This window comes from Empidonax traillii, unplaced genomic scaffold, assembly GCF_003031625.1.
Source record: "Empidonax traillii isolate 1590-97213 ecotype Southwest subspecies unplaced genomic scaffold, ASM303162v1 scaffold272:size679582, whole genome shotgun sequence".
NCBI classification, from domain to species: Eukaryota; Metazoa; Chordata; class Aves; order Passeriformes; family Tyrannidae; genus Empidonax; species Empidonax traillii.
This window is the reverse complement of record NW_020955465.1, coordinates 423,750-446,594: the sequence shown is the minus strand read 5'-3', so window position 1 is coordinate 446,594 and position 22,845 is coordinate 423,750. Positions and strand designations below refer to the sequence as shown.

Here is a 22,845-nt window from a genome sequence, read left to right as displayed (position 1 = left end):
GTGTTTGCTCAGTGTTTGGAGGGTAGGAGGGCAGAAGGGCTGCACCTTTCCCTTGCTTCACAGCTCTGCCTCAGGCTGGGATCCCAGGGCAAGACCCCCCAGTTGGTGCTGCAGAAGGCCCCCCACACCCTAGGGTCAGAGCAGAGTGGGCAGCACCTCTGGGGTGTGACTGGGGCTCGACACCTGCCCACGTCTGCACACAGGGCCGGCTGAGCCTGTCAGGCTGTGCCAGGGTCAGAGCCCGGGCCCTGCACCCCGGGAGCGGGGGTTGTGGTGCACCCCCACGCGCCGTCTCTGGGTGCACCTTCCTCCACGCAGCACTCGTTGCTACGCGACCGCCGGCTCCCGATGCTTAATGCTCTAATACGGAGGGATAAAACCGCTCTAAAAATACCCCGCTGCCGGCCCCCCGCGGGGGCAAGGGGGCTGCTGGGGGGCAGGTGGCCTGGGCGCAGAGGCTACCGGGGACTTCCCAAACTCCTCGTCCTCTAAGTGGCTTTGAGCCGCCGGCCGGGGCTCCGGCAGCGGCACGGGCTGGTGTGCCGGTGCGGCGGGGATTGGCTGGGACTGGCGCGTGGGCTCCTGCGGCTGGAGCTCCCCTGCCAGAGCCGGCTCCAGCCAGAGCCGGGAGTGCTCTGGCTCCCCTGCCTGCACCCTGCCCTGGGGCCCTGACACCAGGGAGCCCGCTGCTTGGCCACGTGCACCTGCCTGGCCTTTGCCTGCTGCTGCCTGGCCTCTGCTTGCTGCTGCCGGACCTCTGCCTGCGCCTGCCTTGCCCCCTGGAACTGGTGGCATCCTGTGTGGGACCCCGAAGCATGGGGACGGTCAGCGAGCTCTGCGCCTCCAGCTTCCAGGCCTTTCTCTGCCCCTCGGTGGCTGCCAAGGCAGGTAGGCGCTGCGTGCCCCCCTCCCCTCTGTGCTGCGGGGTCCCCATCCCCCAGCAGACACGGTGGTGCCCGTGGCTCCAGCTCCATATGGCTCTAGCTCCATATGGCTCCTGCTGACAGCGGCACACATTGTCCTCGCCGTCTTGCTGCCTCCTTCCTTTGCCAACCTCCCCAGGCTCGGTCCTCTGCAAGCACCGAGCCCCAGCAAGACAGACAGGCACAGGCCCCTTGCCTGGCGTTGCCCTGCGCTAGAACCAGTGTCACGCTAGGATGGGGGTTGTTTGGGAGCCAGAGGGACTCGATGGTCACAGGGAGTGCGGCGCAGCCACGGCGGGTCCTGCCCCAACCCCTCACCTCTGCCCTGCGATGTGTGAGCGCTTGGCTGCCCTTACCATGGCAACTGCCTGTGGCTGCCAGGGCACCTTGGGGTGGCACTCTCCAAAGGGAATTCTGTGTGGGAAAACCCAGTGCCTGCCACGCTGGGGATGTGCTGAGGGCTGGCTGCCTGTGTGAGCTGCTGCTGTCTGCAGGTTCCTGCCTGGCTGCAGGAAGGGAGTGCTGCGCGGTGGGGCAGGGGGCTGTGGTCAGCCCTTGGTCAGCCCTGTGGCTGAGCAACAGCGGGTTCCGCTCCTCCCAAGGCCTGGCACCGTGAGTGGTGCTGACAGCAGGTGAGGCGCCTGGCTGGCTGCACTCTTGGCACCTGCACAGTGCACGATGCACGTGGACATGGCTGAGCCAGTGCTCACCTGGCTGTGCCAGGGGTCTGTGTGGGGGAGTACCAGAGCCTGGAGCCACTGGGAGTGAGGCAGCGGCTGTGGACAGGGTTTCCTGCTGGCCTCTGGGTTGTTTAGCGGGAGTGCTGGGCGGGCTTGCACAAAAGCAGGACAAGGGCCCTGGGCACGGGATCCAGCAGCTTTGGAGGGTCTTTCTTGAAGCTGCCTGTTCTGAAACCCTTCTCCTGACGCACCTTGGCTGTCGGTGGGGAAGGATGGGGCTGATGCAAACCGGGGTGTGCACGCAGCACAGTGAAAACAGGATGTGGTGCAGGGAGACAGGCAGGAAGTTCCTGGGGGCCCCATGGGACCTCACCAAGGGGCATGGTGGGCAGCAGCACCCAGAGCAGCACACGGAGACCCTGGGCTTGTCTCCATAGTCTGTTTGACCCCGAGGCCATTGCCTCTCTGGTGTGGCACAGCGTGGGCCAGCAGCATGTGGCTGGTGCTGTGGCTCGGGGGGCCAAAGGACATCCTGAGGCTTCTGAAGCTTGCACTCCTCTCACTCCATAGCTGGCATTCCTGATGCTGTGCTGTGCCTCCATCTCGTGCTGTTGAGCAGGATTTAGCTGAGTCAAGGCGGCCGAGGCTGATGCAGCCTCTGCAGGCAGCTGACAGGAGCAGGGACGGGCTGGGTTCTCTTCGCTGCAACCACGACACCATAGAGCCTGGATTTGCTGCAAAGGGGTCCTGCATGGAGCAGTGGGGTCCCTACAGGCACCCTGGAGCAAGGGAGCTGTCATGGAGCCTGTGGACCAGTGGTCCCCACGGCTGGCACAGGACCTGGACCTGAAGTCAGGGGGTCTAGCAGAGACGGGAGGAGCTGCAGGGCAGCGCTGGGGGTCTTTTGGGGTGGGGGGACCCAGCTGGCAGAGGAGAAGAGAGGGGGCCCTTCATTGCGCAGTTATCTCTGGGTGTGTTAGGGTGACTGTCCTGGCAGCCCCCGAGGAAGGAAGGGCTAGGCCAGCCCCAGGACCTGTGTCAGGGATCCCAGCACATCGAGTCCTCTGGCCCTGGGCCAAGGAGGGGCAGCCCTGTTTGCCTGTTCAACCGGGAGCAGAGGAGTTAAGGTGCTGGTGGCTCTGGCTCATGGCGGCAGGAAAAGGGTGTTGGTGGTGCTGGCTCCCGGCAAGGCCGGGATGACGCCCGGGCGGCCCTGGAGCTCATTGGTGCCGTGGCCCTGAGTCACCGCAGAGGCACAGAGGTGGCGGGTGCCCGCACCTGGCACGGCAGCAGCTCTGTGGAACCATTGGCAGCACAGGCACGGCCAGCAGGGCCAGTGTGAGGCCCTGCCGCGATGGTGCTCAGGGTGGAGGGCAGCGGTGAGCTGGGGGGTGTGGGTGAGGGGTGTGGGTGGCTCCGTGTCTGCCCCCCTCCCCTGCCCCCAGCCCTGCCCGAGGGCCTCGGGGCAGTGGACAGGACAGAGCACGGGGTGAGCACAGCCCCTGTGCCACGGGGCTTTGCTTTGGCCACAGTGGGGAGGGGACATGAGCTGTGGCTGCCGCTCCAGGTCACTGCAGGCCACGGCGAACCCGGAGTCCAAGACAGGTGGACAAATCCTGCCGGTGGCCCTTACTGCTCCTGGGCAGGGTCCTCAGGCTCAGCTGCCAGCAGCAGGAGGTGTGGGAGCCCCTGGTCCCCTGTCTGATGGGGAACCCTAACACTGCTTGGAATCCCACATCTGGTGGGTCACTGTGCGACTCCTGCCAGGCTGAGGCTGGGGGAAGTGTGTGCTCCAGCCTCCCCATCCATCAACATTGCTCTGCTTGCAGCCAGGCCCGTTGGGACTCCCCAGGGTGCAGGCCAGGGAAGGGTTAATGCCTTCTTCCTTCCCTAGAAAAGCTCTTGCGTCTGGGGTTTCTCTTCCTCTGGCTGCTGCTGACATGGCTGGGCCGCTGTCACGAGTGCTCAGCCTCCGTTTGGGAGGGACCTTCCGGGGCTCCGGCACAGCCCTGACATCCCCACTGCCTTGCAGCGTCTCAGCCTGCTCTGGGGCCGCCGAGACCCCCGCCGAGACCCCCGACCACTCCCAGGTGGGCAGGGGAAGGCAGCGCTGAGCGCTCGCCTTGGCCCAGCTCCAGCCCTGGCACTGAATTTGACCTTCCCTGCAGCCAGACAGGAGGGTCCTGCAGCCAGGGGAAAGGGTTCTGCAGCCCAGGGATTTGGGGGTTTCTGTGTCTGACAACACAGCTCATCCCTCCTGCAGTGAGCCTGGGCTTGATGAGCGGGGGGGCTGGTGCTGGTGGCAGCAGCACTGGGGCTGTGGAAGGCGCTCGGATGCATCGACACAGCTCTGTTATTAGAAGTTTAAGTAACTTTTAACCTAGTGCCTTGAGCCAACTTATCTGGTTCAGGCTTCCTGACACGGGAGGCTGAAAGCGTTGGGAAGTGCCCCCGTGAGGTCTGGGGCGCGGTGTCGCAAGCTGAGGCGCCTCAGCCTTGGCAGAGGGGTTTGCAAAGGAGGAAGCTCATCAGAAACCGGAGCAGGGCTAGGGAAGTGCTGAGCTCAGAGATTCAGGGTGTGGGGTCACGGTCACCCCAGGGAGGCTCCCTCGGAGGCGGCGCGGGGAGAAGCGATGTGTGGTTGAGGATGGTACCAGTGAAAGGCACATGGTGTCCCTGGGCGCTGGCACAGGGCAGTGACTGTGCTGTGGATGCTCCGGTGAGTCTTGGCTGGCAGCAGCGGTGGCCTGGTGTCTGTGCATGTGGTGGCACACGGGACGTCAGCGGGATGGAGGGTAACGCTTGGGGCAGGGGAGGATGTGACAGCCTACTGGTGCCTGTCCCCAGCACCCCGGGGTGGGAGGTGGGGATGACACGAGAGCTGAGCCTGTGGGTGCTGCTGCCACCTCCCTTGGGGACTGTGCTCTGTAGGGATGGTGGTTTGGTGTCCTTGTGGGCGACTTTGGTACAAAGTGTGGAACCCTCTGGCAGAGGTGGGAGACACAGGCATAGGAGGAGGGCTGGGAGCACTGCTGGAGGAGCAGGTGACCTTGCAACTGGAGGGAACAGGAATGGCATAGCTTGTCACCGTGACTCAGGAGGTCACACACCAGGGAGCACTAAGAATGTTCTGGGAGCAAGGGGGGGCGTGTGGCAGCCCTGTGCTTGAACCTCTGATGTTGCTGGGGAGGGAGTGCCTGGCTCTCCGGGGTCACAGGGAGGTGTAGACATCATGGTGTGCAGGAGGGTGTGCCAACTCCAGACCCTGCCCTGGAATGATGGATCCAGTGCAGAGTGGGCTGCAGGGGTGGCTAGGAGTTGGTTTATGTTTGGGGCTGGCCCAGTATGGCAGAACAACCTGCAGGGCTCCAGGTCTGTGCCATGGGGCCCAGCAGAGCTGCCCAGCCAGGGAAGGGCCCAGAATGGGTACCCACACCAGCCTGGCTGGGATGGAGCAGAGTGAAATGGGATATGGAGGGGCATCAGGGCTGGGGCTGGCGGGAGCAGCGCTGGAGCTGGTCTGGGGGCTGTGCTGGTCCTCACTGTGCAGCTGCCATGGGCTGAATCAGCAGGACACGGTGGTGCCCAGCTCCCTGTTGTAGCCGCTGCCCGGCAGGGCGATGCCCCAGCCCTCGCATTCCTTGCATGCCCTCAGTGCCACTTGGCTGCTCCGCAGGGCTGGGGACTCTGCTCATCAGCCTGGCTCCTCTGGGCAGCTGGCAGCTCCATGTTCTGGTTCCATCCAGGCCCAGGACTGCCAGCCGAGAGCACAGGCCATGCCAGGAGCCTGTCAGGGCTGATTCCCAGGGCCACACGTGCTGACCTGACCGTATCTCTGCTCAGTGCCCAGTGACTTGACCCCAGAGGAGTGCCAGGAGCTGGAGAACATCCGCCGCCGCAAGCAGGAGCTGCTGGCTGACATACAGGTCTGAATGCTGAGGGGTGACACCCACACAATGCCCTGTCTCAGAGAACAGCCTGGGAGGCAGAGGATGATCTCCCTGCTCATGTCACTGGCAGGGTCCCTGCAGCCCCATCCAGGGTCCCTTACCCCACTGCCTCACAGCGTTTCCTCTGAGGCGACCTGGGGACAGGGAGAGGCTCCCAGCAGGGACGTGATCCCAGGTGGCAGCCAGGCTGCTCTGCTCTGCCCTGCCGAGGCAGCCATGGCTTTTCCTGTGCCCTGCAGAGCTCCAGGCTGTGCAGTTGTGCCATGTCCCAGGGCACTGGTGTCTGTGCCAGCCCCTGCCTGGCACGGGCAGGGACCATGTCTCTGGACCAGGCCACTGCCCTGGCAGGCGCCTGCGAGGTCAGAGCTCATCTAGGACACTGTCAGTCCTGTCCCCGATTAAGGCAGCAGAGGCTAATTACTGCCATATGCTGGGCATGATCTGAAGGGATTAGGGGTAATTTTGTTAACCTCCAAATCTCTTCCTTCCTGCATGCTGGGAGCGTTGTGATGCTGCAGGGATTAGCAGTGGGATGGGGGGATGGGGAGGGGGAACAGCCATCCCCACTGACAGTGCCCCCTGAGCTGGTTCAGCCCCAGGGCAGTGCTTGAGGGTGGGAGGGGGATGGAGAGAAGGAAGAAAGAAAGGAGGTTCTGCAGGGCTATCTGGAGGAATGGGGCTGGCTCTGGGGCTGAGGGCTGGAGGGCTGGGGTGGAGGCCCCTCCAAAGTGTTCTCTCCCCACAGCGCCTGAAGGATGAGATAGCAGAAGTGACAAATGAGATCGAGAGCCTGGGCTCCACGGAGGAGAGGTGAGTCCCGGCTCAGAGCCCCACTGAGCCCTCTATGGTGCCCTGTGGGAGCGGAGGGCAGCTGAGACCTGGCCCATGAGTACTGGTGTGGGTGGCTTTCCCAGGCGCTCTGGGCTCCTGGGAGCAGGATCCCAGCCTCAATTGCTGCTCCCAGGTCTGTTTTTCTAAGCCCCTGCCCCTCTGTCTGATACAGCCACTGTGGGCCTTTGTTATTCTGAGCTGGTGCAGGCGGTGCCAGCCGGGATTAGGGGTCCCAGCAGCTGGTGGGAGCCGGCTCCCAGCGCTGTTCCCAATCACCCACTGGGGCGTGAAGGCTGTCCCCTCCCGCCAGCCCCACTGCTCTCCCCAGAGCCCTGCTGCAGCCAGCTTACCCAAGCCTCCCCATGCACGGCTGACCTGCAGGTGTTGTACCTGCACCCCCTCGGTTCAGGGTGACCCCTAGAGTGGGTACAGCAGCTCCACTCTGCTCTGGGGCCCGGCAGGCTGAGAGCAGCCCTGGGCTGCAGCACGGGGCAGGCACAGAGCAGTGTGTCAGCTTTGCCCTGTGCAGAACCAGCATGAGGGCCTGGCTCCTGCCACTCTGGGCTGCCCCTCGCTGCAGTGCACTGCCCCAGGGGCCGGGCAGAGGCACCAGGTCCCATCTGGATGCTCAGAACTGCTTCGTGCCTTGCAGGAAAAACATGCAGAGGAACAAGCAGGTGGCGATGGGCAGGAAGAAATTCAACATGGATCCCAAGAAGGTACTTTGGAGTGGGGAGCAGGGCGGGTCAGCAGCCTCTGAGACTGTGCTGGGCTCTGCCACCTCCCAGTCTGGATGCCTGAGCCAGGGCAGAGCCCGTGGACAGGGGCTCGGGTCAGCAGGCAGGCTGGCGGAGGCAGCAGCGGATCTCTGAGCAGCACCTCTTGCACTGCTCCAGGGCATCCAGTTCCTGATTGAGAATGACCTGCTGAAGAACACGTGCGAGGACATCGCTCAGTTCCTGTACAAGGGAGAAGGCCTCAACAAGACAGCCATCGGTGACTACCTGGGCGAGAGGTGTGCTGGCCTGGGGTCTCCTGGGGACTTTCTGGGCTCCTGCCGCCTGAGAGATGGGACACTGCAGCTCTGAGCTCACGGGGCAACCAAGTGGGGGTACCCGGTGTGCTGGGGGCAGTTGGGGGTGTTCAGTCCTTGACTGGCACTTGCGAGTGGCTGGTGTGTGCAGATGAGCGCAGGACACGAGCTGAGGGTAGCTGCAGCTTCCCCCCATGAATGAGTAGAGTTTGGAGCAGGACAGGAACAGTGGGGCTGCTCCTCAGTCACAGGATTGCTGATCATGCATCCCTCGTGCTCTGGCTTTGTTCCCACAGGGATGAGTTCAACATCCAAGTCCTGCATGCCTTCGTGGAGCTGCACGAGTTCACCGACCTCAACCTTGTGCAGGCCCTGCGGTGAGCAAGGGGCCAGGAGCTCAGTGTGGCCCATCTGGGGGACGGCGGGGGACCATGATGGGCCAAGGGACCGTGGAACCCCCAAATCAGCTCTACAACTTGCTCTCCGTAGGCAGTTCCTGTGGAGTTTCCGGCTGCCCGGGGAGGCGCAGAAGATCGACCGGATGATGGAGGCCTTTGCGCAGCGGTACTGCCAGTGCAACCCCGGTGTCTTCCAGTCCACAGGTGAGCAGAGCACCTGCCCCAGACCCTCTCCCTGGCATCCTGCCCCGCAGCTGACTTTCCCTTCTGCCCCCACAGACACATGCTACGTGCTCTCCTTTGCCATCATCATGCTGAACACGAGTCTGCACAACCCCAATGTGAAGGACAAGCCCACGGCGGAGCGGTTCATCGCCATGAACCGCGGTATCAATGACGGGGGAGATCTGCCTGAGGAGCTGCTCCGGGTGAGGGCCAGAGCGTGGAGGGGCCAGGGCCAGGCTGCAGAGCTGGCCTGGAGCAGGGCCTGCCACAGGGCTCCAGGGCAGAGCAGAGTTGACACCATGTGTCATTGTACCAGAATCTCTACGAGAGCATCAAGAACGAGCCCTTCAAAATCCCTGAGGATGATGGCAACGACCTCACGCACACCTTCTTCAACCCTGACCGCGAGGGCTGGCTCCTGAAGCTTGGTGAGTGCTGGTGGCCAGGAAGGGCATGCTGTTCCTAGGCACAGACCTGGGACAGGGGTGCAATGCCTCTGGGCTTCCCACACTGCTGCCCTGGCTCTTCGGAGCTTGAGGAGGCTGCAGAGAGAGGGACGGCTCCCTCGGGAAAGGCATCCATACATCCAGCAGCCCTCCATCTTCCCTTGGCTGGGCAGCAGGAATGAACTCAGAGCTGAGGAGGCCCTGCAGAGTGGCAGGGTGGGCATCCCAGGGGATTCTGCCTCTAGGTTGGGCAAGCCCCCGGGATGCAGAACTGGTACCAGGGTCCAGTGTCGAAGCACGGAGACCTTGAGGCCCTTCAGGTCACCGAGTCACAGCAGGGTGTGTCAGAACAGGCTCCTGGGAGTGAGCGGCGAGCTGCCCCAGGCTGCGTGTGTCCCCCCTCCGTGCCACAGACAAGCCCCTGCCTCACCTTCCCACAGCATTATCACCTCTGCATCCCAGCTCCACATGCAGGCAGCGTGCATGGCATCCCTGCTGCACCGCCCGGCTCCTGCAGCCGGAGCCCTCCGCGCCCTGGCTCCTGTGGCTTCTCTTCTCAGCACCTCTGGGGAATCCTCTGCATGGGTCCAGTGGGGGGGGGGATGGGTGCCGGCAGGATTGGGGTCCAGTGGGGCCTTTCCCTGGGTTCTGGCTGGGGTTGGGATTCCCGATGTATGGCCATCCCCTTGGGAGGGGGCGGGGCCTTATTGCTGGCCCAAGGGATGAGCAAGAGCCACCTGCTCCCCATCCTGGGGTAGGGGACTGGGGGAACAGCTCCAGGCTCTCCCATCTCTGGCAAGCCCAGTGCCCAGCAGGTGGACGGGCCTGGAGCACGCAGGTTCAGGTTGGTACTGCCACTATGGGTGGACAGAAGGGCAGAGAGGCAGCAGAGTGGCTGTGGACCCCAGCTCGCTTGTGGGGAAGGGAGAGACCCTATGGGTCAGCCATGGGGTGGAGGGTGCCAGGCTCTGTGCCCAGCAGCTGAGGAGCCCCATCCCACAGAGCCACAGTGAGCCAGGGCAGTTGGCCCCCACGGCCATGCCACCAGCCTGACCCCTTACAGCTTCCCTGCTGCAGCCTGGCCCTACTGACCCGCAGGGCAAGGGGGGGCTTTGGGATTCCTCTTTTTATTTTTTTTTTCCCTTTTTTTTTTAATTTTCTTTTCTCCCTCATTTGTATGTTTCCATGATTTTGGCTCTTCCTTTCCCTGCCCCCCAACTCCAGGAGGTACGTACCCCTCTCCCGTGCTCTGCTCACACTGCTGGGGCTTCGTTTCCTTTGCGTTTTTAATTGCTGGTGATGAGTCTCATTGCTGCTGCTGCTGCTGCTAACCCCGCACCGCCCGGGGGCCTCGCCTGCCGTGGGACAGCACTGCTCTGCCACCAGGCAGGGACTGGGGTGTGGCCCCACCGATGCCACACTCTCCTCAAGGCCTGCGGCCTCCTCTACCACCCTGGGGGAGGACAGAGCCATAGTGGCTCCTTGCCCAGCTGCTGGCCAGGGTGACCCACCCGGCCATGCTACGCTGTCTGCAGGCAGCTCAGCCTGGTCAGTGTGTCTTCACATCTGGTGCCACGGGGGATGGGGATGGGTTTGGTGTGTCCTCGGCAAGGGCTGTACGCGCGATGCTCAGGGGTGCCGAGCGCCTGGAGCTGGATGGAAGCAGGCAAGAGCCATCTGCATGGTGCCCTGTGCTGTGCCAAGGGCTCACAGCAGTTCTTGTGCGAGCACCAGTGCTGCCCCGGCTCCAGGACCTGCACCCCGGGGTGTCAGGGCATTGGTGCTGGCCCTGGGAACTACTGTGGGGCAGGGACTGGAGTGGGCACCCAGCTGGCATGGGGGAACAGGGGGCACAGTGCGCACCGTGGCTCCCTGTGTCCAAACCAGGCCCAATCCTCGAGGGTGGGTGGTCATCCCACATCTAGCACTGTTGCAGTGGCCACGGTGGAGGGGAGCCGAGCCCAGGGGGAGTGGCCCCTGTGCCCAGGGAGTGGCTTTTCCCACTGTGGTGGTGGCTGCTGAGCTTGGCCGTGGCTCAGCACGGGGATGAGGGGGGGCCATGGTCAGTGTGGACAGAAAGTCCCTGTGTCCCCCGGGGAACTGCCTGGCTGCAGTATCATTTAGCTGTGCTGAATTTGTTTTTGGGTGGGAACGGGCTTGGCACTCCCGGCCCGGCACCCCACCCTCGCCTCCATCCTCATCGGTCCGCTTCCCGCTCCGGCTCGGTGCGGTGTGTGCTGCCTGCTGCTGCTGCCCGCCGCTGCCTGGCTCTGCTTGGCTCTGTGTGTGTGCCCGGGCCCTGTGCTGCTGGAGCCGTGTGTGTCGGCCTGGCTCCCTCGCTGCCGTGTGCCACGTGCCCGGCTGCGCCCCGCAGGGCTGTGTCCGACCGTCCCTCTCTGCTCTCAGGAGGCAGGGTGAAGACATGGAAGCGGCGCTGGTTCATCTTGACCGACAACTGCCTTTACTACTTCGAGTACACAACGGTGAGTGGGCTCTGTGTGGGACCAGCCAAGCTGGGGCAGGGAAGGGGCTGGATTGGGAGTGTCCATCCCACAGCTAAACCTCTGCTTGGCCGCACCAGGATAAGGAGCCCCGTGGCATCATCCCCCTGGAGAACCTGAGCATCCGTGAGGTGGAGGACTCGAAGAAGCCCGTGAGTGCTGCAGCGGTGTCCTATGGGGCTTTGGTGCTTTGGCTCGGGTGGGGAAAGCTGGGAGGTGTTGCAGCTCCCCGGGATGCCCCTAGGAGAGGCGGGGGGCCCCACAGTGGTCACTGCTTCCACCGTCACAGTGGCCAGGTGCAGACCTGGGGCCAGTCACTGCAGCGACCAGGACTGGTGGCAGAGCTTGTGCAGGGCTGTGGGGTGATGAGCACGGCGTGTCCATCCCTCTCTGCCACACTGGGGTGGTTGTACTGGGAGAGCACAGCTCTGCCTCGTCCCTCCCAGCCTGGGGTCCCCTTTGGAAGGGGAGGGAGCCACTTCTGAGCGATCTTTCCCTCCCAGAACTGCTTCGAGCTCTACATCCCTGACAACAAGGACCAGGTGATCAAGGCCTGCAAGACAGAGGCAGATGGGCGTGTGGTGGAGGGGAACCATACTGTGTACCGCATCTCTGCCCCCACACCCGAGGAGAAGGAGGAGTGGATCAAGTGCATCAAGTGAGTGCCCAGAGGAGTGGGGGGGGCACAGTGCTGGGCAGGGGCACAGCAGGGACTTGCCTGCTGCCCTTGAAGGAGACAGTGCTTCCTGGGGCACCCTGCAAGGACAGGGAGAGTGAGCTTTCCCAGGGACATAAAGGGATGTGCCCAAGGCCCTGCCAGGCAGATCGCACCCAGCCCTGCAGTAGTTTGGCCTGACCCAACCTTTGTTCCCCTGCCAGGGCAGCCATCAGCCGGGACCCCTTCTATGAGATGCTGGCTGCCAGGAAGAAGAAGGTCTCCTCCACCAAGAGACACTAGCAGCCAGACTGGCCTTGTGAGGCCAGCGTGCCCTCGGCAGCCCAAGCGTCCCCCTGGCCGGGGGTCTGTGCGGTGGGGGCTGCGCTGCAGCCTGGCCCTCAGGGTCTAGGGCCCAACTTCAGCTTCATTGTTTCTTTTCCGTGGGGGGAGGGAGGGGGCACAGGCATCTCAGTGCCTCTGCCCCTCCATCACTGCCTCATCACCAGGACAGTGTCTTCATGGGCTCAAGCTGGGACACAGCACCCCTGGGAGCTCCAGCCTCAGCACCACAGGCACCCTCCCTGCTCCTGACCCCCAGCAACCCTGCGGCTGCACGTGGCGCTGCATCCCCCCAGCACTCGTGTCCAGACACACTTGGGGTGTCCCATCAAGAGGATGAGCAGCTGTCAGTGAGTAGCTGGCAGTTTTGGGGTGCCCCAGGTGCTGGGGTGCAGGGCATCAGGCCCAGGGAGGCCCCACAGAGACACAGCTCCCGGCCCTCGTTGTAGCGGGCCTGGGTCTGTCCTGGGTGTCCCCACGCTGCTGCCTCAGACCCTCACAGCTGCCCCCTGCATCAGGAACGGTCCCCATGGGCACAGGAGTGCCAAAGGGCAGGGACTGTCACCATCACGGTCTGCAGTGGTGCCACACAGGGCGCAGACGTGCACTCATCCAGCCTTGGGGGTTGTGGCTTGGATGAGGTGGCACTGGGTGGCATTGCCCCTGGCACATCCTTGCAGCACAGCCCCCTCGTGCCAGGGGCATGGTGCCATGGTGGGACATGCCCAGATCTGGAGCCTGCCCTGAGAATGGCTGTGGCAAGGGTCTGGATGGGTGGGGGCTGCAGTCCCTCACTCTCTGCCTCACAATCCGCCCATGTCAAGTCCTGTCCCTGCGCATGGTCTGGAGATGCCTGGATCAGTATTAGTCTATTTATCAGAGATGTAAATACTCCTGTATAGTTTTCTCCTTGTAGATTATTTTGTATGTGGGTGGTTCAGTGCAGAGGCCTCGCGGGGCGGGGGGGCAGGATTTTTTATTCTAACTTTTTTTTTTTTTTTTGCCATGGCCTTGTAAACTAGTGCTGAGGATTGGCAGCAAATAAACACTGCACTGCGCTCCACTTGGCCTCCTGTGCTCTGTGTGCAGCTCGGCGTGGGCAGGAGTCCCATGCCCCCCGCCACTGCCAGCCCCTGCCCTGTGCCCGGCCTTGAACCACTCACGCCCGAGGTCTCGGTACCGGCACCGCAGCGATGCCACACTGGGTGAAGTGGCAGCACTGGGGCCAGTGCAGGTCTTGTTTTGAGCCTCTGCCTGCTCCACTTCAAAGCCCCATATTTCTTGGTGTGCTGGTGGTGTTTGTGAGCCTTGTGCCCTCACCAGCCGCCCCTGGTAAGGACAGTGCCTTGGGGACCTTGCCACAGGGCATGGGTGGCTGTGCTGGGCTGGAACAGTTCCTGGTCCTGCATCCTGCTGGCCAGTGGGGCTGGCACCGAGTTTGACTGGGCAGGGGGGTGGTTGCCCACCACAGTGGTACTCACTGCACCGTGCAAAGGGCCTGGGACAACAGGAGTGGTGGGGCATCCACTCAGGTACCTCGTTGTGCAGTGGGGCTGGGGGGTTCATACCCAGGTGGTACCCGCTGTGAATGGGATCAAAGCCAAGATGGGGCTGAGGGCAAGCCGGGGGTGCAGAGCCTGTGCCAGCTGTGCTGCTGCCACCAGGGCTGGGGGGGCTGGTCCAGCCTTGTGCACTTGTGCCGTGGTGGGGGTCTGCCAGAGGCAAGGGCATTCCCTGACAGAGCCAGGGGCATTCTCTGCCGTGGTCTCTGCCCTCCCTGTGCCTCAGATGGGGCAGCCCGTGGCACTGTGACCTGAGTCAGGCCAGGGTGGGCACCAGCCCTGGCTGAGGGATGAGGATGTGGCGGGGCAGAGGGCAGCCCTGCAGCTGGGCTGGTGCCAGCGTCGGTTGGGCCGGTGCTGGGGGCAGTTGGGGCACAGGCTGTGTCGGTTGAACTGCAGATGGTGTCAGTTGGGCTGCAGACGGGGGCTGGAGGCTGTTGGAGGGCTGAGGGGCGCGGCAGGGCAGGGGAGCAGTAGAACCAGGTAAGATTGGGGTGAGCCAGGAGGGCAGTGGGGCCAGGCAGGGGTGGGGCAGATCAGAGGACAATAGGACCAGGCAGGGATAGGGCAGGTTGTGGGGCGATGGGACTGGGGGTGATGAGGCCAGGCAGGAACGGGACTGGCAGCTCCCCATGAGATTGCGTGTGCAGAGGGAAGGCTGAGGTCAGCGGAGGGGTGGGACGGGCAGTGGAGGGATGGGATGGGCAGGAGGGAGGGTCGAGGGGGGGGGGGGGGGGAGGGGTGTGCAGCCTCTATCTGAGCGGAGCTCCACCCGCTGGCCGCTGGATCCCATCAGGTGCTCAGGAGCCGCAGCCGAGCCCCTGCAGGCACAATGTCGGCCGGGCAGGACCCACGGCTTGGTTTCATGGAGAGCTTGGTCACGGCGTTGCTGCGCATCTCGAGCGACAAGTGGAGCAAGTTTGCGAGCAGCGAGGAGGTCACAACCACGCTGGACAAGTTCTTCAAGCAGCAGGATGCGCTGGAGCTGGTGTTGGGGCTGAACTCCTCTGGGCAGCTCCTGTCCACTATGGGCTTCCCATCTGCCCAGAAGGGCAAGGGCATCTACTTTGTGAAGAAGAAGGGAGAGAACATCACCCAGGAGAACTGCCAGAGCAGTCTTCTGGTGGGAGACATTGGCCCCTCGCCTGTGGAGCAGCTCATCACCGTGCTGCTGGAGGTGGGTTCCCTGCACAGGCACAGGCTCGGGGCGAGTGGGATGAGCTGAGCTCCCCGGGCACAGTGCTGTGCCGGGATGCCTCATGCAGGCTGCTAAAGCCAAAATTCCAGCTGGGCTCTGAAAGAAACTGACATTTATAGAAAAACCTTGCCCCAGGCAACTGGCCCTGACCTTTCAGCAGCTCCTGTGCTAGGCTGAATGAGCCCCACCAGGATAGGAGCTGGGGGAAGATCACCAGCCCAGTTTTCTCCTGGGCCCAACTAGATCACTTCCTCCCTGTGGTTTTAGAAACTCTTTGTAATGCCCCCTCCCCCTTGCCCCACATCTGGGAAATGTCGGAGTGGATTTCTCTCAAACTTCCCATGAATATTCCCACTGCCAGCCCAGAGTACCCAAAAGCTGTGTCGGCCCCAGGAGCCCCCACGATTCCCCTTCTGTGCTGGAGGCTTTTGCCTGTGTTCCAGCCTCTGACCCTGCTGGGTCCCAACGCTTCCCAGCCCATAAGAGCTGGAAACCCAGACCAAGGGGACTCCTAAGTCACACTGATGACAGAAACATCAGCAAAACCCATGGGTGGCCGCTGGAGCTGTAGCTGGGCTGAGACCGTGCTGTGATGGGCAGCAAGACGGGGCAGTGGGATGGGCAGCATGACTGCCCACTGCCCCGAGCATGGGAGTGCCTGAGAGAGCACCCAACCCAGCCTTGTCCTCCAGGTCGTGTCCCCCCTGCTTCTGAGTGAGGAGCAGGGGCTGGGCTGGCCCAGGATAGTGGTGGAGGATATTGTGCAACAGACCCACCAGCTGCAGAGCAGGATGTTCGTGATGGGCGGGAAGATCCAGGGGAAACCGCTGCTCCCACTTCCCGAGCACCTGATCAGCTGGGATGACTCTGGCGCCGCCCTGGACTGGTGGGTGCTGCTGGCATCACTTGGTGCCAGAAAAGGGAAAGGGGCCCAGGCAACACAAGTCCCTCAGAGAGGGACAGGAACTGGAACACTGGCTTAGTCCCTGCATGCCCCTGGGTACAGCCACCCCTGCAGCAGAGAAGGTTTGAGGGGCCCATGCCAGGCCTCCACACAAAGCAGGCACAAGGGGCTCCCCCTGGGGCTGTTTGGGATTCCCCTGGGGCAGTTCATGGCTCCCATGGGGCATAACCTGTCTGCCTTTCAGCCTGGTGGGGCCTGCAGATGGTCCAGTGCTGCACTCCATCGAGACTATCGTCATTGAGTGGTCCCAGCAGATCGAAGAGATCTTGAGCCAGGACTCAGCACGGCTGCTGCTGGAGGGACTGCACCCCCTGCCCAGGGTCGAGTTCGAGTTCTGGCAGATGAGGATGACCAACCTGCAGTGTATCAACGACCAGGTACTGCCCCACCCGTGGTGGCTGCACGTCCCTGTGCTAAGCCTCCCCCTGCTGAGCCCCCCGTGCTGAGCCTGCCCCCTCTCCTGTGCCAGCTGCTCTCACCCCAAGTGACAGTGCTGGCCAAGACGCTGGAGAAGGCCAACAGCTGCTACTGGCCACCGTTGCAGAACATGTTCAGGGCCGTCAGTGCTGGTGAGGCTCCGTGATGTGGTGGTGGCTGCCTCTGACAAGGTGTCCCCATCCTGACAGTTTTCTCCCCGTACCAGGCCTGGAGGAAGCCAAAGACGTCAGCCTCCATCTGCAACCGCTGCAGGTGCTGCTGGAGGAGATGGAACAATCAGATTATTCCCAGGTAAGTAATGTGGCAAAATAACCAGGCACAGCCTGGCTGCCTCATCTGGGTGGCAGCGTGGAGCCCCTGAGGCTGCAGGGGGGGCGCACGCCCCCGGCTCTGCCACGTCCCCACACTGATGGGGCTCTGCTCTCACAGCTGCAGCCCTTTGTGCCCAAGGTGCTTTGCACTGTCTGCCTGCTCCGGGTTCACTGCCAGCTCTACCACTCACCTACCCACCTAGCCCGTGTCCTGCAGGAGATCTGCAACCTCCTCATCGCCATGGTACGGCCCCAGCACCGACCCACATCCCCTCCAGCTGCCCCCCTGGGACAGGTGTGGGGAGTCCAGCTGTGGGGACACAGAGACACCCCAGACAAGGGAACAGCAGGGGTCCTCGTGGGGCTGGGGGGGCCTGGGGCAGGCACGGGCTGCAGGTGGCCACCAGCGAGCCCATGGGGATGAAGGGGACATGAGGAACCTTCACACCCTCCTGACCAGAGTCCCTGCCTGCATCTGTCTGTCCCAGACCCAGAAGTTCCTGAGCCCTGAGGATGTGCTGAAGGGGCTGCAAGGAGAGCCCCAGGAGACCCTAGAGGGAATCAAACTGAGCATCTCCACCATAGAGAAGTTCTTCCAGTCCTACAGCACTTACTGCTGCAACCTGATGCCCACGCTGTTCCCGGTGAGTGTAGGGACAGTGTGCAAGCACCTGGCCCCCTCCATGCCCACCCCCTTGACTGACAGACCCTCTCCCCTCCCAGGAAGAGCCACAGCTCTGGGAGTTCCCCCCCACCCGCACCTTCAGAAGGATGGAAACCTTCTTGCACAGGCTCAAGACCATCGAGGTGACAGCACAGCCTTTTGGGGCACAGTGCCAGCTGCAGCTGGGCCTTCCCTGCCCTGGGGATGCTGGGGTGGTCCCTGAGAGCAGCACGGGGTGGATTGGGGCTGCTGATGCAATGGGACATTGCTGGGAGCACAGTGGCACTATTCTTGGCACAGCCCTCCTGGCCCTGAGCCCCCAGGACAAGACAGGCACCCCCCAACCAGGCCAGGGAGCATCCCTGGGAGAATGCTCCTCAGGAATGGTGAACTGGCAGGATGCAGCCCTGTGCCAGTGCTGCAGCTCCTGCACCTGCAGCCTGGGACAGGGGGAGCCAAGTGAAATGGGGGATTGTGCTTGCCAGGAGCTGTTCCAGGCAGCCATTGACTTCCTGAAGCTGGAGAAGACAGTTCTGGGAGGAGTGCGAGGAAACTTCCTTGGGAACTGGGTGTTGCAGATCTCTGAAGAGATCTGTGAAGTCACCAAGAGTTTTGCTGATCGCAAATATGATCCCTTGGATCCCAGTGAAGAGGTGAGCAGATGGGGGGATGGAAATGTAATGGATGCTGGGATGGAGGTGTAAGCATTTGCTAAGTGAGAAGAAAAAAATCTCTTGCCAGAACACGCTGCAGAGCAGTCCATGGGACTGTCCCACAGCAGCACAGGGCTGGCTCTGGGGCAGGTCATGGGGCTCTGGGCCCTCCAAGTTTAGCAAACACTTCAGGGGAAGTGTTTGGGAAGCAGGCACAGGGACTGTGCCAGGTTAAATCATTTCGCTCTTGCTGGCAGCAATGGAACAGAGATTTTGCAGAGTTCCAGAAGAAGGTTCAGGATGCGAACAGGCAGCTGGCTGCTGTCTTCTGCCAGGGCTTTGAAGACTGCAACCACCTGTCAGCTGCCGTGAAGGTACCTGTGCCTCAGCGTGGCAACCTGGCACCTGCAGGGACCGGGGGTCACCAGGGGTGCTCCAGGGCACAGAAGCCAGCACCTCTTTCTCCCACAGCTGGTGCACATGTTTGCCTCCGTGCTGGAGCGACCCTTGATCAGAGCTGAGGCTTCCCCTTGCTACTTGGCCCTGCTGGGAATGTTTGAGGCTGAGCTGGAGAGCGTGAAGGTGCTGTACGACACCCAGACTGTGTCCCTGCCACCCCCCGGGGGAGCCCCATCCGTCCACAAGAACATGCCACCGGTGGCTGGGCAGATGAAGTGGGCTCTGGAGCTGCAGCAGAGGCTGGAGAGGCCACGCAGGGACTTGCTGGCCATCGACCACCCGTACGTGCAGGTCCCCTGTCACCTCATGGGGACACGGGGTGGCAGCTGGGCAGGATCCAGCCTGGCCTGGGTGCCCTCCCATGTTGTGTGCAGCAAATGCTGCTTTATCGTGACCCTGACAGTGCCATGGTGGGTCCTGAGGCTGAGCTGGCGACTGGGAAATACGAGGAAATGATGGCACTGCTGCAAGGTTACAGCAAGAAAGTCTACGGGGAGTGGGCGAGTGGAGCTGGCAAGGAATGCCACTTCAGCCTGGAGCAGCCACTGCTCTGCAGGGACCCCATCTCTGCCCTCCTCAGTGTGAACTTCAGCAAAGAGGTCAGTGCTGGCTCTGGGAACACCAGCCATCTCTCACCCCAGTGTGAACCCTGCAGTCCCAGGGGCTGCCTGAAGTGTGGTGGGTTCTGCCATAAACCCCTTCCTGACGGTGGTGTCTCACAGCTCACTGCCGTCCTGCGGGAGGTGAAGTACCTGAACATCCAGCAGCAGCAGGACATCCCGGAGAGTGCTGAGCAGCTCTTTGCCCAAAATGAGACTTTCCAAAAGCTTGGGGACAACCTGGCGCTCATCGTGGGCTGGTACAACGAGGCAGGTTCTGAGAGGGAGACAATCCTGCTGCTTTTCCATGCCCTGAGCCCCAGCCAGGCTGAGAGGGGCTGGGGGGCTGGGGTACCACAGACATATCACTGGCACCTCAGGTCCCTGCCCATCCTGTGGGTAGGCCAAGCTGTGGCTGCTGCTGTCCTCCTCCCGCCCCTCAGTTCTGTGTTGGAGGGATGGGGACCCTGTTCCTCAGCGTTTGGCTGCAGCAGGGTCCCTGCTCCACCTGGGCACTCACCTCTGCATGTGTTGGCCCCAGGTGAAGCAGGGGATGCTGCCAGTGGAGCAGCCGCTGGTGGCAGGGGAGCTGAAGGCCCTGGACAGCCGCCTGGCCAGCGCTGAGCAGTCCCTGTTCTGGAACCATGAAGGTACAAAGCCCCACATCAGCCATCCAAGGCTGAGGATCCTCTGTGCATTTTGGGGGGTCCCCAACACCGTCTGGCCTCCTGCTGCCCTGGAGGTGTCTGCACAACCTGTGCGTGTGTGCATCTTTCTCCCAGGTGTCATGGAATACATCCAGGAGATAAGGGACACCCTGCAAGACCTGCAGGGACGGGTCCAGAGAGTAAAGTTGAACCTGAAGAATATCACCCAGCTGATGGAGGTAATGTTTGATGGTGCTTCACAAGCATCTTTCTGGGACACATCCAGCTGGGATTTTCCCTTCCCTGCCTCAGCAGGGCAGTCCCATTCTCTCCTCCCTGCAGGACTGCTCTGCCACTCCCTTGTTTAGAAGGAAGGAGAACAAGGCAACTGCACTCCTGGACCTGGAAGGGAGAGAAAACGCCTTAACTGAGCGCCGCACTGTCATCGAGAACACGGGCACGAGGATCCAGGGGATGGTGGAGGTGAGGCCCATGGGATGGAGTGTCAGATGGGCCCACAGGGGCCACAAGGAAGGATTTGTCCACAGTGCCAGGAGCCAGCACCTTTGCTGGATGTTCACTGACAAACACTACCTGATTTTCCCATGGCAGGAGAATGCAACTCTGTTTAAGGCTGACAAGTCCTCGCGGATATGGCTGGACTATGTGGAACACATAGACAGAATCGTACTGGAGGGGCTCTGCAGATTTGTCCAGAAATCCCTGCAAATACTGCTCAGCAACATGGACCCTGATGTAGGTCCCAGTGTGCCTGCAGTGGGTTTGGGGGTCTTGGGGCATCCCACCGCTCACTGTCAGCTTGCTTAGTGGCCAAAGGTGCCTGTTGCAGTGCTCCCCAGCAGTGCTGGTGTCCCCCGTTGTCCCTGTCACTTGCAGGGCTGGGGGCTGTGGGACACGAAGCCCCATGCCAGGCACTGATCTGTTTCAGGCCGAGGTGTCCCCGCTGTTCGAGGTGCAGATGGAGCTGTGCGAGGGCCGGGTGCGGTACCAGCCTTCGCTGGAGGTGGGGGCTGGCGACAACTTCCTGACGCTGGTGGAGGGGCTGCTCGGGGACACCGAGGCAGCAGTGGCCTCCACGCCACGGCTCCTGGAGGGGGCAGTCAGCTACAAGGTGGGTCTGTGGCCAGCGGCAGCAACTCCTGGCTCAGCGGGAGGTGGGCGAGGTGCCCGGTGCCCCCAGCTGGTCCCCAAGCTCTGCCCGTCCCTTCAGACGGCGCTGGAGGAGCAGCCAGACCTTGGGAGGATGCGGGAGAAGGTGGTGTCGCTGGTGGTCAGCACGATGGAAGAGGGCGAGGAGTTCAGCGCCAGCTTTGAGGAGCACTCACACCTGTGGCAGGAGACCCCTGAGGAGTTCCTTCAGCGCTTCCTCACCTTGGGCACTGCCCCCAAGCCTGAGGAGGTGCAGCCGGAACCACCTCCAGAAGAGCCTGCGACCGGTGGGATCCCATCCCTCCAGCTCTTTAAGGAGGAGGTGTGGGATGGGTTCCTGGGCATGTGCTGGGTGCTTGAGTTGCCCTGAAGGACACAAAGTGCCCAGGGAGGTGCCAGCCGTGGTCTGTGACCTGCTCTTGTCCTCAGATCGATTCACTCGAGGCGCTCCATGAAGAGGTGTTGGGGTTTGCTGACACCACAGTGTTTGGGGGGTGGCTGCTGAGCGACTGTCGCCTCTTCAAGAAAGCACTGCTGGACGTCATCGAGGGCCAGAGCCTGGTGCTCCGCCAGTACCTCACCCACCACGTCACCTCCAGGTAAGGGCCTGGTGAACCTTGGCATGGGGATGTGGCACTACCATTGACTGGAGCTCAGCTGGGCTGTGGCACGGGCACCTCTGTGTGCCAGGGCAGGGCTGGCTGCAGGGGACAGAGTTGTGGAGGTGTGGGTGAAGGTTCCAAGCACCTTCAGGGGCAAGTCCATGGGGTGCCGTGCCCTGGCCCTGCAGAGTGAGCCCTGAGCCCCGTCAGGGATGCCTGGTGAGTGCCATTGTCCTCCCAGTCTCCAGGAGCTGGAGGATTTCATCCAAGAGTCTACTGCCGGCTTGAGTAAACCTCTGGAGGAGGGAGACTATGATGGACTGGTGGAAGTGATGAGACATCTGGCAAGGGTCAAGGAGAGGCAGGCAGCAACCGATGTCATGTTTGAGCCCTTGAAGGAAACAGTTGCCCTGCTCCAGACTTACGGGGATGAGATGCCGGAGCAGATCCACCTGCAGCTTAACGTAGGCTGCTCAGGGTGCGGGGGGACGGGGAGAGGCTCCCTGGGGCCTGGCTGGTGACCCCACATGGTGCCCACTGCAGAAGCTGCCCGAGCGCTGGGACAACAACAAGAGGCTGTGCGTGCGAGTTGCGGACAGCGCAGCACCCCTGCAGGCCAGCGAGGCTGCCATCCTCCGCGAGAAGTGCCAGGAGTTCGAGGTGCCTGCCTGGGGGCTGGGGGCACGTGGGCCGCTCTTCAGCAGCTTCGGGAAGACTCTGCTGGTCTTCCTGACTGCCGGGTCCCACGTGTCCCCCTGAGCCCCATCCTCCCACACAGATCCAGCAGCATGCCTTCCGGGAGACTTTCCAGGGAAAAGCCCCTTTTTCATACACGGATCCAAACCCCTACAAATCACTGAACAAGGTAAGAAAGTGGAAGAGGACACCAGGGCCACTGGTGTCCTCACTGGCGCTGCATGACCATCCCTGGCATTGGATGCTGGGGTGGGGCAGTTGCTCTGGTTTTGGCTCCAGCTCCCAGCCCTGCAGGGAGGATCTGACCCTGCAGCAGGGATGGAGCCAGCACTGGAGTAGGAGACATGTCCCTGGCACACAGTTTCTGGCTGAAACCTTCTCCTTTTCTCCATCCAGCAACAGAAGAGCGTCGCAGCCATGGAGAGGGACATGGCTGCCCTGGCCACCTCAGCTGCCCTGTTTGAGGTGTCAGTCCCAGAGTACAAACAGCTCAAAGCGTGTCGCAGGGAGCTGCGCCTGCTGAAGGAGCTCTGGGACATGGTCAGCCTGGTATGTGGCACGATCTGGGAGCCAGGACACAGTGCACAACACTAGCTCCAGGCAAGGGCTGGACAGCAGGCTGCTCTTGGCTGGCACGGGCAGCTGGCACGTGCACCTGGCACAGGCATCCAGCATGGACACCCAGTGCCAGCCAGGCATTACCAGTCAAAAATACAGAGCTGTAGTGACTCCTTAGAGGGGTCGATGCTGTCAGAGGGAGGATGAGATGGGGGGAAGGTCTGCAGCACAGCTGCATGCTGTGTGTGCCTGGGGGGCATGGGGGCACGGGGTATGCTGCTCTTCATTCTGGGCAGGAATGCTTCTGCTAATCATATGTCTGAAAATGTCTCCGGGGTCC

At 62.3% G+C, this 22,845-nt stretch overlaps 2 protein-coding genes across 4 annotated transcripts in view; both read left to right on the top strand.

Moving 5' to 3' along the window:
- Positions 1 to 761: 761 nt before the first annotated feature.
- CYTH1 (cytohesin 1) lies at positions 762 to 13,047 on the top strand. Of its 2 annotated transcripts, XM_027889852.1 has the most exons (14): positions 762 to 888; positions 5,447 to 5,529; positions 6,299 to 6,363; positions 7,037 to 7,103; positions 7,281 to 7,399; positions 7,714 to 7,794; positions 7,907 to 8,019; positions 8,095 to 8,243; positions 8,357 to 8,468; positions 9,711 to 9,713; positions 10,893 to 10,969; positions 11,068 to 11,139; positions 11,491 to 11,645; positions 11,867 to 13,047. In XM_027889852.1, the coding sequence occupies exons 1-14, from the start codon at positions 816 to 818 to the stop codon at positions 11,943 to 11,945; spliced, it is 1,248 nt and encodes a 415-aa protein (XP_027745653.1). In that variant the 5' UTR covers positions 762 to 815; the 3' UTR covers positions 11,946 to 13,047. The 2 variants fall into 2 exon arrangements, with proteins under 2 accessions (XP_027745653.1, XP_027745652.1); XM_027889851.1 differs by lacking the exons at positions 762 to 888; positions 9,711 to 9,713 and having other exon boundaries at positions 5,467 to 5,529.
- An 894-nt stretch (positions 13,048 to 13,941) lies between these two features.
- Positions 13,942 to 22,845, top strand: part of DNAH17 (dynein axonemal heavy chain 17) — a 33,113-nt gene continuing 24,209 nt past the window's right edge. Inside the window, exons 1-25 of one of the 2 annotated variants that reach the window (XM_027889826.1) lie at positions 13,942 to 14,029; positions 14,343 to 14,723; positions 15,437 to 15,630; positions 15,893 to 16,085; positions 16,178 to 16,277; positions 16,352 to 16,437; positions 16,576 to 16,701; positions 16,946 to 17,101; positions 17,181 to 17,264; positions 17,607 to 17,774; positions 18,032 to 18,148; positions 18,246 to 18,514; positions 18,637 to 18,832; positions 18,956 to 19,102; positions 19,374 to 19,482; positions 19,615 to 19,718; positions 19,822 to 19,962; positions 20,092 to 20,235; positions 20,429 to 20,611; positions 20,711 to 20,971; positions 21,079 to 21,248; positions 21,493 to 21,715; positions 21,795 to 21,911; positions 22,030 to 22,116; positions 22,344 to 22,496. In XM_027889826.1, coding sequence (XP_027745627.1) covers positions 14,379 to 14,723; positions 15,437 to 15,630; positions 15,893 to 16,085; positions 16,178 to 16,277; positions 16,352 to 16,437; positions 16,576 to 16,701; positions 16,946 to 17,101; positions 17,181 to 17,264; positions 17,607 to 17,774; positions 18,032 to 18,148; positions 18,246 to 18,514; positions 18,637 to 18,832; positions 18,956 to 19,102; positions 19,374 to 19,482; positions 19,615 to 19,718; positions 19,822 to 19,962; positions 20,092 to 20,235; positions 20,429 to 20,611; positions 20,711 to 20,971; positions 21,079 to 21,248; positions 21,493 to 21,715; positions 21,795 to 21,911; positions 22,030 to 22,116; positions 22,344 to 22,496 — 3,873 coding nt within the window. In that variant the 5' untranslated portion in view covers positions 13,942 to 14,029; positions 14,343 to 14,378. Of the gene's footprint in view, positions 14,030 to 14,342; positions 14,724 to 15,436; positions 15,631 to 15,892; positions 16,086 to 16,177; positions 16,278 to 16,351; positions 16,438 to 16,575; positions 16,702 to 16,945; positions 17,102 to 17,180; positions 17,265 to 17,606; positions 17,775 to 18,031; positions 18,149 to 18,245; positions 18,515 to 18,636; positions 18,833 to 18,955; positions 19,103 to 19,373; positions 19,483 to 19,614; positions 19,719 to 19,821; positions 19,963 to 20,091; positions 20,236 to 20,428; positions 20,612 to 20,710; positions 20,972 to 21,078; positions 21,249 to 21,492; positions 21,716 to 21,794; positions 21,912 to 22,029; positions 22,117 to 22,343; positions 22,497 to 22,845 lie in introns of those variants that run through there. The other variant, XM_027889827.1, reaches the window with a different exon arrangement.